The sequence below is a fragment of the Camellia sinensis genome, chromosome 11, assembly GCF_055761805.1.
Source record: "Camellia sinensis isolate YWXY chromosome 11, ASM5576180v1, whole genome shotgun sequence".
NCBI classification, from domain to species: Eukaryota; Viridiplantae; Streptophyta; class Magnoliopsida; order Ericales; family Theaceae; genus Camellia; species Camellia sinensis.
Window position 1 is genome coordinate 52,848,453 of NC_138971.1, and position 17,063 is coordinate 52,865,515.

A 17,063-nucleotide genomic window follows, 5' to 3' on the forward strand; every position below is an offset into this window, starting at 1 on the left:
CGTAATTTTGTATGTCGTAAAATGTCATTTTTAATATATTTATGACATACTTTGTATGCCGTATATAATCTTTTACGACATTTTCTTGCATGCTGTAAATCATTACACTTTTCATAACATAATTTTGTATGCCGTAGAATGTTATTTTTAATATGTAATATATATACAGGAATATAACATTGCCTAATAGTATATAGACAGTAGCTTATAAAATGCAACTTGTTAACAAACCAAGCAGAAGTAACAACTATGAAGTAAGCAAAAAAATCTAATATCCATGCACTAAACAATCTGCATACTAACTTTCATCCTCAACTTCTATCATATCAAGCTGATAACAACCTCAAACATACAAATCAAAAAAAGTATTCAAATCATAAGATTCACTAATCTCTAAAATACGACTTTAAACTTCCAAAAAGTATAACTACAAATCGTAAATCAATTAGTCTAATATTTAGTCCAAAAGAATGAATGACTAGGCCATGCAACTATACTTCCTATTGCATCTTGAAGATCATACATTTCATGAGTAGAACGAAACAACGGCACGTTGACTGTTACATGGTTCATCCATACTTTCCAACACAAAGGTCCAAAAGTCACATAATGCACCTTTGACTTGGGATCCCTTGATGCAATTTGGCCTTATGCAACCACCAAGTTTGTCCCCTACCAATGCAATAACTTGCATTTGACATTCTGTAAGCTCGACACACCAGTACTTTGATCCTACAAAAATTAAGAGTATATAAGCATGCTGCATAACATTCATCCCATTTACCAAGTATTAGTTCAACAAAGGAAATGAAAGTGTCAAAAAGCTTCAAGGAGAACTCACTTATATATGTCATCAATGTCAGAAAAGAAAATTTCAACCTGATGAAGAACTTTCACAATGTCAATGTTCATAGTTTTAGAAAATAAGAGTTTGAATTAAGAAAATCCCAAATATTCCCATGATAGACAGGGTGTGTTATGTTTATGTGTTCTTTGTATGGCGCAAAATGAAAACAAAAAAGTAAATAATAATAAATAAAAAAAATAGAAAATGAAAAGATGTTGCAACACGCCAGCTCTGTTGTCACTAGTACCCTCCTCACTTGGTCTTGGTTTCATTGTAAAATCCAAAAAATGAAACATCAATAATGTCACTGTCTTTACAATCCCTCCAAACAAGGCCTTATCAAAACAAAAGGCACAGAAACCTTATCTTGAAAACTAGAAATAGCTATGGTGACAAAATTAAAAACATATCTACATGGTAGCTTAAACCCATTTCAGCTGAGAAACAGGAAACAGAGCTTCGAAGCAGAGCAGCCATGGCAACCTTGAGCAGCCAGTTTCATATCACAAGCCATTCAACTTATCAAAATGTCAGATCAGAGCCGTCTATCTCTTGTCCATTGTCTCTCTCATTTATGTTTTCTCGCAAAATTATAGCACTCACTAATGCACGGGAACACTAAGATATACATATTATATATACTGGTTATTATTCACCAACAATATATATATATATATATGGATAGTTATAAATGGAGCAGCCAAGGAAAAACATAAAGGTTTCTCATTCTTTTCACCCTCATTTTATTTCCTTTCATGACATGAAGCTTTTGGTGCTTTTAATCATTTCTAATTTGTGCACTTTTTAAAAGGTGTGTGACATGGAAGAGTCTCTTGAAATACCCATAATGAATGATCTCACAATGGCCTTTCTACAGTAGACAAACATAGAGCTAAAATCTCTGAGGTTAAGAAGGCAGCACCTGGTCGGAAGTTGTGAAGCCCCTAATTGTGTCACCACCAATTATTGCAATTCTTTTGTCCCCAAGTGGTTGCAAAATGACTGCCTAGTACATTAAAATTTGTATCAACAGTCATGAAAAAGACTGAATTAGCATAAATTAGCTGTCATGAAATAAACAATTACAGCACAGTAGCTTGATGTGCTTAACTTTCATCTCCCGATTTATGCAACTGATGTCCTTGATAAGAAAATATAAACATTTTAGCAAAAAATAAAAAATTATTAGAAGCTCTCAAAACAAGATTATTTTTTAATGAGAGCATGGAATAGAACTTGTAAAAATCTACATCCAATAATGAAACAAGTATTTCAAAAGTGAGAAAAGCAAGTCAACTTCATAAAAAATGAAACATGATTATCTGTGTGTTTGAAGGCAAAAATGGCAGCTCTGACTTCCCAGGGTACAGAGATAGGTTGGCCAAGTAACTCTCTGAATAGTAGGAATTATGGATGGTCATCTTTTTGAAATTTAGTTTTCACTGGGCTTTTTTTTTTTTTTTAAATCGTAACATACCAAAGTAACGGGAAAATATGACAGAGAATACCTAGTTCATATCATGTTACTTACGTGACCCAGATTTTAACACACTTTGGTAGAGTGAACCTTGCATCAAGTTATTGGCATCCATAGGCACTGCTTCCCTGTAACTAGCAGGAGATGCAGCAGCAAATCTAATTTGAAAGATAAATTCGCCATCATAAACAATAACTAAAGACCTGCATATAGTCACGACTGAAAGAGATTCCCATGCCCTAAGAATAGGTAAAAGGATCATTAAAGAGCATTCGAGACAACTGAAACTTCCATCCGTTAAAAAGAAAATGTTGTGTTGTCCTTATCAGCCAATCTTATTTATTCATGAGATATCATTTCTCTTTTACCTGCACATCTATATGTTTATCTTCATAGCCTTACTAAAGAAAAATCCATCGTCGCATGCCATCACAGAAATTTAGGGCCATCAGCTCTAAGAGAAAGGTAATAAATTAAATTGCTATTGGGAAAAGAAAAGATGGTTGTGCTAGTATACCAAACATTAAAATTTCATAGTTTTCTATCCAATGACATAAAATTTCATCATAAATAGCTAGCATTATCATAGTTTTCAAATGTAGTGATGATTGAATTTGTAAACAAATTTCAGAAAATGAAATTTAAAATAGAGGATAAATACAGATGGAGAAATTTATGCTAAAACAAGAACTTCTAATATAACTTCACCTGTGTTCATTCATATGTACATATTCATTTTTTTTATTATGAAAATAAAGTGAGCATAATAAAAGCTGGATAGAGAATAAGACACTTAAGAATGGTTGCATGAGTTACAGAAGCTGTGTACCATAGTAACTCAGAAACTACAAAATCAGGAAGATGAGATTTTATCCTTTGACACTTCACGCCTTCAAGATTTACCTGAAATCAAAATTTATTTCACTTTCAAAATATTTCCTAAAATCAAATAGATGTAAATAAAATCAAGTGAAATTTATTGAATTTGGAAGAAAAAAAATGTTGCGCCCTCACCACTAATATAGTTTTTGTTCGGATTGACAGCCATACCAAACTAGTTAGAATATTTGTTACTATCAAACCAAGTGTCAGTAGATCCGCTCTAGACTGTGAACTGCTCGATGACAAGGTTTTAGATAATTGTAAGCACCAGGAAAAAAAAAAAAAGAAGAAAAGCAATTATGAGACTATCTAAAACTACTTAGGAAAACTATGACAGCCAGAAAGAATTAAACTTGCAGCAAGAAAATCAGCTACCTGGAGTATACAAATCAATTAGTATTCTAAAAATAAAATAAGCGTCATTATAACTCAGCTCAGCAAAATTATAATAATTGGGATATCTATTGCTCATTATTCTAAAAAAAGATAGTTGTAAAATCCAACCCACAAAAACAAATTGTTAGAACTTCGAATAAAATCCAACCCACAATATAAAACCAGCTAATGATCTAAATTCTGCATGACTGCATTAACAACTGTCTTCAGTTTTGTACAAATCTTCAATTAGCAAAAGTCTATGCATTAGAATTATGAACAGTTATTGGGCATCTCTCCTCAAAGTTGATACAAGACATAGTAAATTTTCCCATAGAGATTACTTATCAAAGATGAATAAATTCTCAGGAGAGATTCATGCTAAATCTTTTTTTATTTTATTTTTTTCAAGAACAACCTGAAGAAAACAACAAGAAAATATAGAAGAACCCTGAGCCAACACAACATTTGACAAATTATAGCTAATTTCAACATGATTTCTCCAGAAAACTTCACTGAAAATTAACACCACTCTGTTCGGTTTCTAAAAGTAAGAATGTCTAAGAGTCCATATGTAATCTATTTCCCTAGGACCTACATTTTCTGAGCAACCAAATAGGGAAAAAGAATCCACATCACACATCAAAATGAATACTACCTTCAATCACATTACTTCCATCGATTAACTCACTCCTCAAACTTTAACAATTCTAAAGAAACAAAAAGAAATTAACAATAATAATAATTAAACATATAAAATTTTCCGAGACACTAACTAGCGGATTTCGTCGAGACGCAAAAGAAAAATAAAGGAAATCGAAATGAATGAATTGGAATTTGGATCCAGAATGAATAAAGAAAAAAAGAAAGATTAGAGAAATTTATATTCAAATCCATATTCATATTCATATTCAAATTCAAATCAAATGAACACATGGATTCAAATTCAAATCTCTCACAACAAATTTATAGTTAAATATGAACTTCAAGATTAGAGAGAGAATTTACCGCTTGAAATAGCAAGGGGCAAACCCTAGGAGGAGATTCAAGATTGTAAACCCTAGGAGAAGAAGAATCGACGGAATGAAAAGCTTGAGAGAGAGAGAGAGACAGACAGACAGAGAATACGAAACTGAGATTGAATCGAGATCTATGCAGATGGCTCACCATAGTAGACGATGCAAATGGCGGTGGCGGTGGAGCTTCGAAATCGAGAGAGAGAACTTCGAAATCGAAATCACTAAGCCGAATCACTGAGCTACGTATTGATTTATGAGAAGGGGACAATGTATTGATTTATGAAAAGGAAGCTGCTCTACGAAATCGAATTCACCGAGCTGAAGTGAAGAGAGTGAGCGAGAGATTTGAGGGAGCCCAGCAGAGATTGTAACACATTTGGAGGCATTTATAAATGCCTTATATTGGCTAAACGGTACCGTTTTAATTAATACAAAATGCGACACTTATAAAACGTCATTAAATATTATAAAAAGTGACATTTAAAAAAAACGCCATTAAATAAACGCCATTAAAACAAGCATTTCCTGTAGTGATATGTAATTTTTTTTTCCAAAATCCCACTGGGTGCAATTATTCCTTAAAAGAAGACACTAAATTATAAAATAATGTATAAATTATTTTTTACGTTGTCCGTAATTAGGAAAATTTAAGGTGAGAAACTTGGTTGGAAATTGTTAGCCTTTTTAAATCAAAAAAAAAAAAAATTAAGATTGAATTTTTTTTAATAAAAGTTTTCATGACATGTTAATGCATTGACGTGTAAAGTTATAATATTTTTACGACATGAAATGTATGTTGTCTTAAGTGCAAATATTTTATGACATATTTTTGTATGCCGTTAAAATATGTATTTTTTACGACATGCTTTTGCATGCCATAAAAAAAATTCGGATTGAATTTTCTTTTTTTTAGAAGTTTTCACGACATGTTAAAGCATGCCGTGTAAAGTTATAATATTTTACAACATTAAATGTATGTCGTTTTAAGCGTAAATATTTTACGACATATTTTTTAAGTCGTAAAAATATACATTTTTTACGGCATACTTTTATATGCCATAAATAGATGAATTAACGACTTACATGGTATGCATGTCGTTATTGAAAAACCATTAACGGCTTGCAAAAAAAAAAATGTCATAGAATGTACTAATTACGACATGCATTTGATGTATGTCGTAAAGTCAAAGCCATAAATAGTTAATTTTGTTGTAGTGTCATCAGCACCTGAAAGTTGTTTTCCACATAGGGTGAGCCAAAGCCCAGTAAAGGTACTCTCACACAGCATATGAATCTTAGCAAAATTATAAGGTGAATGCATATGAATGCCATTTGTCAAATATTTCTCATTTTCCATCTCAAAACAATGTAATGCCATGCAATTCATGAAAATCATCATTTTATGTATCTCTAGGTACGTGTCTGCCGGTAGGCTATACAAGCACTACAAAAGCCATTTTAACGGTACTAACCGGAAGGATCGGCACCTAACTGCGCGGGTTTCTAGACTTTCACCAGGGATACACAGGCCAACATAATAAAACCACAACCACACCCCCTAACCAGATTCACCACGATATTCTTCTATTTTTCTCAAAAACCAATACATTTACATTGTTCAATATGAAATGATGCTTGATGCATAATGTATGAGAAATTAATTTCAATTCAACTTAATCCTTATGAAACGTCTACAACAATCAAGATTATCCTCTACTAATAGCCCAAAACATATATTTCTATTCAATAGATAATTTCCAATCAAAAGATATAATTTCAATATTTTACAATGGGAGTGATATTCCATATCCAACTCCACCATCATCATTAACATAACTATCATTCCAATTTCACAACACCCAACATCATTTTTCATTTCCTTTCACAAATCCAAATATCCAAAATTTAGGGCAAAACCCCATTTTCTTACAAAGTTGATTTTAAGAAAAGATATCTGCCATTTTAACCTATCTCAACCATAACTATATCCCCACAACCATTTTCAAGAGCTTATTTGGAAAACCCCTCTTTTGACTTCAACTTAAACCCTAGGTTTTCCAAAAAATCTCCATATCAATAATATAGCGATCCCGGTTTTACCCCGACCTTTATTGTGTTCTGGACTCGGGTTCCGTGATTGTATATTGTTGTCTTTGTCTTGTTTCCTCCCTTTAATTCTTTGAATTTAAGTTTTGGGACTTGTTGGGCGAATTTGGAACAGGTTAGTTACCTTTGGGTACAAATGGTTGTTGCCCAGATTTTGGCTTCTTCGCTCGAGCGAGGCTTCTTGCGCTCGAGCGAGTATTGTGTAATCTGTTCTTCGCTCGAGCGAGCCTTGTGAAAATGTTTATTCGATCAAGCGAGACTTCCTTCGCTCGAGCGTGCGTCTGCGTAGGGTGGCAGACCTTAAGCTTTACATTCTACGCTCGAGCGACGCTTCTTGCGCACGAGCAAAGCGACCTTTTTGTGTCTGGTCGCTCGAGCGAGCTTGGTGTATATCAGTTCACAGCAGCGCCGTTTTGGCTTCATTTTTTATTTCCTTTTCACCCACAAACCCTAAATCTACAGTCTCTCTACCTAGAAGTCACATTCTCTCTAAGATTTCATCTACATTCATTGAGTTTTTGACCCTAGTGTCTTTGAGAATAAGGTAGAGGGCTTCAAGAGCTTCGTGTTGATCCAAGTAAGAGTTGATTTCATCATCTTTGAAGTTTCGATCTTGCTTGTTCGTCTTCTACACTTAAGGTAGGGAATTTCTACACTCTAATATGGTTTTTAGCCTAGTTATTTGCTATTGTGTGTAGATGTTGAGATTTGGTTGTGGTTTGCACAAATCTAGGATTTGGGTGTGAAATGAAAAGAAGGGTTTTGATGAAATTGGCATAAGTGGGTTTGAGGTTTGGATACAAGGTTGTGTTGTGCCAAAATAGTTGATTTTGGGTGTTTGGGTTGATATTTGGAAAGAGGGAGATTTTGCCTTAATTTTGATTAAATTATTATTTTGAATAAATAATTTGAATTAACATTAAAAATGTGAAATTGAAAGGTTATGATTAAAATTGGTGATATTGGATATATATTATCTCACCAATGTAAGTTTTGAATAAAATATTTATTTTGAGATTGAACATCTCTTTAGAAATAATTGTATTGGGCTATTGGTGGGGGATAGCTATGATTGTTGTATAAATTGTATGAAGATTAGGCGATTTAATGCTAATTCATTGTTGGTGTCATTGAATATGACTATGTTATAAATACATTGTATATGTATGTTTATTGGGAGGAGAAAAGGGATACACTCCATATATGATTATGTTTACAAATACATTGCATCTGTATGTTTATTTGGGAGGAGAAAGGGGATGAACTCCATTTAAATTAAGTTGGCTAGAGTGTCTTGGGTGAAAGACCCGAAATTTTATATATAAATGGGTGCCGATTCCTTCAGATGAAATATCCGTAAAATGGCAAGTTTGAAGTGCTTATGTGTGTTTTGCATAGTTGGAAAACCATTGAGTTGCAGTCTTATTTTGGTTGTTGAAAGATAATGAATTTAACTTATGAATTGAGTAGCATATAGGAATTGGAAATAAATTGAAGGAAAATGAAATGAGGTTAGGTCCTAGTGGCATATGAATATGTAGGCCTTGTGGATGTTTTAGTAATCGGTATTGTTTATGCACGTAGTATTTATACCTTTGCTAAATCTCATATATTGTGTTAGATTATCTTTGCTGGGCTGTTGGCTCACCCTATACGGGAATATCATTTTCAGGTGTAGGTGAAATGTTTCCTCCAAGGTAATAGTGTGTATGAACTTTTGGGAAGCAAGAGCTTCTTAATTATGCCTTATGTGTGTATGTTTGTTATTTGTAAAGCCTAGGGCTTAAGTTGTAATGAGCGACACTCAATTCGTGTAACCAAGCAATGACTTGAAAAGATGTAAGCCTACATGACATTTAACTGGTTATTAAACAGTAAACTCTGATATATGAAAGTATGTTGTTTCTCATATTTATTCAGCATATGAGTTATCTTTATTGTATTATTTTGGGGGCATTACAAATAATCCTTTTTAAAAGAGTAAATAACTAAGCTAAAAATCATATAATGAGTCAAAGAAATCCCTACCTCAAAGTAGAAGACACAAAGAAATAATAGGTAGAACTTTACGGAGTCAAAAACACTAAATACTTGGATTAAAATGAAGCCCTCGACGTGCCCAACATTTTTCTCCAAAGGACCAGGGTAAGAAAACCCATGGATTGAGAGTATTTGGGGCTAGAAATGAGAACTAGAGAGAGAAGGCAACAATTTTAGGGTTTGGAAATGTTTAGAGAGAGAGAGAGATGAAAAATTGATCCAAAAAGTCTTCTTCTTGAAATAATATATGCACAGACCACTCGAGCGACCAAAACACCACTCGAGCGAACAGACACGATAAATGACACCGCTCGAGCGCACAATGACCCCCTCCTAGTAGTTTCATAGATGACAAAAGATCGCTCGAGCGCAGATATCACACTTTCAGTAGTTTTACAAACTGTAAAAGACCGCTCGAGCGCAAGAAGCATCGCTCGAGCGAACATGCAAAAATCTGGGCAACAACTTTTTGAAAAACTAACTTCTCAACCTGTTTCAAACACAACCAAAACTCCCAATAGCGAAACTCAACAAGTATTACGATGAAAAAGAGATGAACAATAGTTAAGTAGAGGGATTCTCGGATCCAAAATCAACAAATGGGTCAAGTCTAAACTAGAATCGTTATAGCAGTGGTTGTTGAGAGTTTTGTTGTTTATTGAATTGATTGTTGAAAAATGGAGGTCGATGATCCATTTTTTGAAAGTTTTGGCTAATATACAGTTGAATTCTTTTTTTTAATGAAAGGGTTAAGAATAACAAATGGTCAAGAATAAATATATGGTTTGCATTTTATGGAAGAACACAAATTGTTATTACTTACAAAAAATATGCACAACGGTTGAAAAATTGAATCACCAAATGTAGAGTTGCAACAGTAACATGTGATATTATTTCTGGGTTGCTTTTTGAAAAATGAATATTATATTCTTTTGGGTCCCACAATGGCTGGCTATGTGGTTGGCTACAGATAACACAAATGGTAACAACTAACAACTTTAATAGCTGTGCTAACAGCTGCATTGCATGGGATAACAAGCATTACAAGCTCACTAACTGACAAAATCTAATACTAATTGGGTGTTAACATGTTCATTATGGTTGCTCTAAGGCCAACTAAAAAAATGAGACCTTTAACATATATATATATATTTGGGTAAATTATACTTTGCCCTTTATGTTTGATTGCTTTCTCAATTTAGCCCTTGAAGTTTTTATTTTTTCACTTTGACTTTTGGAGAAAATTAGAAAAACTTGAAATATAAAAGGTCAATGTGAAAAAATAAAAACTTTAAGGACCAAAGTAGAAAAATAACCAAACATAAGGAAACAAAGTGTAATTTACCCTATAAAATTTGTTGGTAATTTTTTTTTCTCTTGTACCTGCATAAAATTTTCTTGCATATATAAGTATTAAAATTACTCATTTTTAATTAAAATATTAGGTGATAAATCATATTTGAAAACATTGTATTTGGGAGTGAATCAATTATATTTTGTTTCTTACAATAAATATAACATTGTATTTTCTGAGTAATTTCATATAATTTTTATTATTAGCATAAATCATAGTTGTTGATAGATGAAAATAGGCTAATTTAGTAACTTTTTGGCTATTTGGCTAAAATATGAGTTAAAAAAAACTAGTATATTTAGGATGACTTTTTGACTTTTTACGAAAAGATGTGCAAAAAGTAGAGAAAAAAGAGAATATTTGACTTTTTAGTATGGGTTGTTGGCTTTTTGACCTTTTTAGTGACTTTTTGGCTAAATCGGTCGCTTCCCAAACGAGGCCTGAGATAGATTTTGGACATCTTCAATGAATAATATTATTTATTTATTTCTTCAATTTATTTTTTTTTTCACCTCATGTAACTGATTGAGTAACAATATTATAAACTTCAACTTAAAAAAAAAATTGCTTCTCTAGAGGCAATCCTAATTAGTGTAGTTAATAATATTCTATAAACAATCTATATATTTGATAAATTACTATTTATTACATTTAAATAATCCATCATTTCAATGGTTTTTAATTTTTTTTTTTTTTGGATAAAATTATAGTATTTGGTTTATTAGAATAAAATTAAATAATCATTTATTAACATATATATAGAATGACTATTTGCTTGCTATGGTAAATGATAATTTGATATGTAATACATTTTTTAATTTTTTTTTTGAGTAAACCAAACATGCAATGGCAGAGGCACATAGGACCTAGGGGTCATGTGCCCCCTTGGGTTTTGGGATTTTTTTATTTTTTTTATTTTTAAACATAAAGAAAATATTTTAAATAAGAAAATTTATAAAAATATTATTTAAAGTGAAATGTCAATAAATTTTTTAAAATTATGAGAACAATAATTATAGCGATCCCGGGTTTGTCCCCTTTATGTACAGTGTTCCGAACTTAGGTTCCGTGGAGTTGGTGGTTGTATGTCTTGTTGTCATCCTTTAATTCCATATGTCTGAGCTTTAGGATGTGTTGAGTGTGTTTCGAACAGGTGGGTTGCGCCTCAGTTCAAATTCTTGTTGCCTAGTTTTTGAGTGGTCCGCTCGAGCGGGTCCTTGTGCGCTCGAGCGGGGATTCCATACTTCCAGCATTTCGTGCCTTTGCAAAAGTACTGCAGGCTTGTTTTTCACGCTCGAGCAGGTTTCCCTACGCTCGAGCGGGCCATTTTGGCGCTCGAGCGGGTGTTCACTGTCTGAGAAAATACTGGGAGGGGAGAATCCACGCTCGAGCGGACTGGTTTTCGCGCTCGAGCGGATGTGTTTTGTTTTTGTGTCTTGGAGCTTGAGCGGGCCTTCTTGCGCTCGAGCGGGTCCAGTTTTCGTGTTTGACGCTCGAGCGTCCTATCATTCGCGCGAGCGGGGGTGTCGTATATCAGTTGACAGCTAGGCTATTTTGAATCACTTTTCAACTTCCACTCTCTTCCTTACTTTTCCGAAAAGCCATTGTTGAGAGCTTCTCTCACTGCTTTCTCCCTTCTCTCTTAGGATTGATCTAGTTAGAGTGTTCTTCTACCCTTTGGCCTTTACAAAAAGTGTGTTGATCGTCGAGGCCTACGTTTTGATCCGAAAAGTTTGGAGTTTGGAGCACTTTGAGTTTGGTCTCCTCCTCCGTTTGAGCTCTAACTTCGAGGTAGGGATATCCTACTCCATCTTATGAGCTTTGTCTTTAAATTTTGGCATTTTGATATGTTGGGGGTTGTTGGGAAATTTTGAGAAGGTTTTGGGGTCTTTGTGTAATTTTCAAAAGTTGGGGTTTCAAACATATAAACCGTTATGTATGTAATACATTGGAAAATGGACTTGGTGTTGGATTATTGATGGAGAATGGAACCTTAGGGTTGGCATTGTAAATATGGGAGAAAGCCCTAATTGTTATGATAAATTAATTTGTATAATTAATTTAGGGAAATGAGAAATTGAATAGGAAATATTCAAATTGGAAAGGTATGAGATTAGAGGGTGTAGTTGGATTAATTTATCGCTCACCTAGACAAAATGTTGATATTTTATCCAGTTGGTGCATTTATTTTCTATTTAGAAATAACTGCTTTGAGCTATCGGTGGAGGATAGTCTTGATTGTTGTAGACAATGCATGATGATTAGGCAAATTAAAACTAATCAATTGAGTATGCTATCAAGTATGGTGGTTGGTATAATACATCAAAACATTGTATTAATTGATTGAACATGTATATGATAATTGTTTATATACATTGTATTGTGTGGGAGGAGATGGGGGATGTACTCTACGGTTTATTGGATGATGGGTGATGGACCTCTAAACCGAATATTGTTTGACATTGATACAACACTACCATGTGTATCATTTGTGAATTATAGAAGTGTTTTGATTGACATTGATATAGCACTAAAATGTGTATCATTTGTCTTGATTGATTAAATTTGTATATGATAATTGCTTATATACATTGTATTATGTGGGAGGAGATGGGGGATGTACTCCACGGTTTATTGGAAGATGGGGGATGGACCTCTAAACCGGATTTTGTTTGAGATTGATACAACACTAAAATGTGTATCATTTGTGAAGTATGGAAGTGTTTGTTTGATTTGATATAGCACTAAAATGTATGTCATTATCATTTGTGAAGCATGGAAGTGTTTGTTTGATTTGATATAGCACTAAAATGTATATCTGTATCATTTGTGAAATATGAAAATCTTTTTGTTGACTTTGATACAGCACCAAAAAGTGTATCCATTATGAATTTTGAAAGTATTTTAGTGATGAGTTATCATCTCATTAAATTATGTGGCCAGACTCCGAGCCTTGTTTTCAAACTTAAAGTTGGATAAGAAATGGAAATGAATTGTAATATGGGCATGATTGTCATGAAACTGTAACATGGTATACGTTGGAATATAAGTGTGGACCATCTATCTAATGTTATTGTTTTAGTCATTGTTTATAGTTGGTTTAGTGTATTTCTACTGGGCTGTGACTCACCCTGTATAGGACTTCATTTTCAGGTATTGATGGTATGCTACCTCCAAGAACATAGCTTGGGAGGTTAGAGGCAGACAAACTATTTTGTTGTTGTGTTTTCTTTGGATATATTTCATGTAAATTCAAGCAAAAGGTTTAATATGTATTTGAGTTAGTACTCTCTTTTTGTAACCAAGTGTTGACTTGGAAAGTTGTAAGCCTATAGGGCAGTTACTTTTGTTGTCAATGTGTAATACAATTTGTAAGGATATTCTAATGATTGTAATATAATATCTCTTTCTTGTTACTTGACTGTATGATGTTATGGGTTTATTTTGAAGGCGTTACAATAATGGTTATTTTGATTGAAAATAAAGAGACAATGATAAGTCATATTATTATCTATGAAAATTTTAATATAATGATGATATCTATCATTATTGACATGCAAATATAATTAATTTTAATGAAGATATGAAATTTATTGGATTGTTAGTTACATTTGACACATGGAGTTTATCCTCTATGTAGAGTTTGTCCTCTATGTGTTTCTTTCCATTTATAACTAAAATGACTACTATATAAATTATAATCAAGCAACGCATCTTTATTTATAAAAAATAAAAAAATTACAATAAGTCATGACTAATATTAAAATGAGTTATAACTAACTATTACTTGATATTCATAACCAAAATAACAACCACGAGAAGTTATAACTAAATTATATCTAACACTATAATTTGTTATAACTAAAGACCACAAAAATCATAATTGTGACATATGATAGACACTTTTTTTTGCAGTATGTTGTATAGAATTTCTCTAATAAAATATATCATTTCTATCTCTATTTATCTTCTTTTTAAATTTTCCAATCCACCTATAAAATAGGTACTCCCCAATATTTGTATAAAATTTAATCTCAAGTCCTTTAATTTAAAATTCATATTTATCCAAATGAACTCTTTATATTTAAGTTTAATAATATCTCATTGTTGTTTATTATGAAAAATAAAATAAAATAAATGTTATCATTTATATGTGTCCCCTCTTCACTGAATTCCTGACTACGCTACTGCAAACATGATAATGAATATCATGATAGATGATTATTTCACACAGTTTATTTCAATAAACCACACATAATATATGACCTAAATTTTAGGAGCCCTAATTTTTAGATAGAATTTGGAGGTCCGAGGCACCCAGTCGCCTTGCCTCATGGTTGAGCTTGTGCTTACACATTTTCAATGTTTTGCTTTTAGCTTCTCAGTCACAAAATCCTGGTTTCATCTTAGCGGTAGGAATGGTAATGGACCGGGGCGGGGATCACACTCCCCGTCCCCAATCCCCAATGGTAGAAATTTTTCCGTTCCCGACCTCGATCCTCGATAGGGAGCCTATCACTGCCCCCGTTCCCTAACGGGGATCGGGTTTCCCCTACCCCAAAACTTCCCCGATCAAAATAAAAAAAAACAACAACAAACACATATTCAACAACAGAGATTCAACATATATATCAGCAACAACAACAATCATATTTGTTTTTCATCATCAACATCAGAACTCAGAGCTATATTCAACAAATCTAAGCTCAAACATATATTCAACACTATACTTAACATACATAACAGATCGAACAGATCTGAGCACAAAAAAATAAAAAATAATAAAAATTAACACATTCAGAGAGAAAGACGACTGCAATCGACGACGATGGAGAGACGACAGAACTCTGACGATGATGGGAGAAGGGACAACGGTGATGGAGATGAGGGATGACGGCGATAGGGAGGAAGGACAGCGGCGATGGGGAGGAGGGACAGCGGACAGCGGCAAATCGGCGATGGAGATGAGGGACAACGGCGATGGAGGGACGACGGCGATCGGCGGTGATAAGAGGAGGAGATTGCTGCCGATGCCATGAGACCAACTGCGCAGAGAGAGAGAGAGAGGGAAAGAGGCTGAGATTGATAAATGAAATGAATTAGGTGACTGAGAGAGGCTGACTAACATATATATTCGGGGAATTATGCGGGGGATAATTGGGGGCGAGGCCGGGGCCGGGGTAACCTATCCCTGTCCCCGGCCCGAAAACTATCGGGGATTCAATTTTCAATACCATCCCCGGCCCTACGGGGGTAATTTTCACGGAAAACCGGTTCTAATCGAAGTCGGGGGATTGGGTCTCCATCGGGCCGAGTTCAAATTGCCATCCCTACTTAGCGATGGCAATAATAACAAGAAAGAGAGACTGATAAGTGATGGTATGAATGGAAGAGAGGTTGTGGTCATGGGGGACTGTTGGCCAACAGTGGATGCAGGAGGAGGGAAAGAGTGTTTTTTGTTAATCTTATTAACTTATGACATCATGTGTTTTGTAATTAATTTTAAACATTTCATTTCTATTGGAATTTTGGCAAATATTTAACTGATATGTAATTTTTATTTTTATTTTTGCCTTTTAATTGTTGGAGGGGATGAGCTCCTCTCCATACCTGCATCTCTACATGCCCTTCCATATCTCTTTTATGGGTCCCAATCTAAACCCACACCAATAAGGTAATCGGCTACCACATGGGCCTCACAATAAAGATAATTTATACAAAAAATTAATTTCATCGAATATCTATAAACACATGAGCAAATCATATTTTGTTTTATAAAATGAATGACGACTATGTTTAGAATATAATTTTATAAAATAAAATTATAATGTGATTTGTTTATATGTTTATAATAATCTAATAAAATTATTTTTTTTTATAAATAATTTTTATTGTGAGATTTACGAAGTGGACAATTCATATCATCTATGTATGACTGAACTAAGACCCATAAGAATGATATGAAAGGATATAGATAAATGAGATATGGAGGGGAGTTCATCTTTGTTGGAGCTAGGATCGCAAACGTCGAGTTCGAATTCGAGCTTGAGCTCGAGCGTGAAAAACCAACTAAACTTAAATTATGTTAAAAAAAAAAAAAACTAAACTTAAATTAATTTACTTAATAAGATAAAAAAAAGGAAGAAAAATATGAACAAAACATACAAGAATACTTGTATTAATAATAAATTTCATCAATCAAATATGTAATTTTACATAAACACTAAACATAAATAGAAAAATAAAATTAATTATTGAAAATTTATTTGATATATTATTAAAAGTAAATATATATATATATTTTTTATATTCATGAGTTTTATCAAGCTGAATTTGAAATTACTCAAACTTGGCTCGATTAATAAACGAGTCTAAAAATCAAATTTAAACTTATTTATTTAATAAACGAATTAAATTTAGACGAATTTTAAACGAGCCGAATTCAAACGGCTCATAAACAGTTCAGCTTGTTTTTAGAGCATCTCCAACGGTAGTAGGCATTTTACCTATCTGAATATTACTATAAAGTATATATTTTATTTTGCCTATCAACTGTTTTATGTTTTTACTCCAACCATGCTCTTTATTTTAGCTATTTATCCAAATACTATTAATTTTATAGAATGCCACGTCAACAACAAAGATGGAGGGAAATGATCCTAATGAATGAATACATTTTGCCTAGCGTTGAAGGCTAGCTACATGTAGCTAGTGACTATGAGTTGAGCCAAAATGCCTAATCATATGCCTAGTGCATTGGATTTGAAAAAAGTGAATTACACTAGGCATTTTAACTAACAAGTATTATATGCCTAGTGCATTGGAGATGCTTAATTGGAATTAAATTGTCCACTTAAACCGGGTCGAATCGACGGCTTGTCTGACCGGTTCACCTACAAACCCGGCTTCAAACATCAACAATTTGCCCGCCACTACAAATAAATAAAACCCCCACCCAAAACC

At 33.4% G+C, this 17,063-nt stretch overlaps 1 protein-coding gene across 1 annotated transcript; it reads right to left on the reverse strand.

Annotated features, from left to right (window-relative positions):
- Nucleotides 1-292: 292 nt before the first annotated feature.
- LOC114311828 (protein COFACTOR ASSEMBLY OF COMPLEX C SUBUNIT B CCB4, chloroplastic) lies at nucleotides 293-4,986 on the reverse strand. The gene is made up of 8 exons (XM_082895026.1): nucleotides 4,915-4,986; nucleotides 4,749-4,804; nucleotides 3,339-3,438; nucleotides 3,154-3,227; nucleotides 2,379-2,563; nucleotides 1,770-1,849; nucleotides 842-879; nucleotides 293-732 (listed from the first exon to the last, which is right to left on the reverse strand). The coding sequence occupies exons 1-8, from the start codon at nucleotides 4,984-4,986 to the stop codon at nucleotides 603-605; spliced, it is 735 nt and encodes a 244-aa protein (XP_082751152.1). The 3' UTR covers nucleotides 293-602.
- Nucleotides 4,987-17,063: the final 12,077 nt, after the last annotated feature.

Bases quoted from the DNA above. Each gene is read 5' to 3' on its own strand.
- LOC114311828 (XM_082895026.1), bottom strand. From the start codon at position 4,986: ATGCCTCCAAATGTGTTACAATCTCTGCTGGGCTCCCTCAAATCTCTC. The intron at 4,805-4,914 runs GTGAATTCGATT...TCGATTTCGAAG, and splicing joins ACTCTCTTCACTTCAGCTCG to TTCTCTCTCTCGATTTCGAA. The intron at 3,439-4,748 runs GTGAGCCATCTG...GTCATCGAGCAG, and splicing joins CATTTGCATCGTCTACTATG to TTCACAGTCTAGAGCGGATC.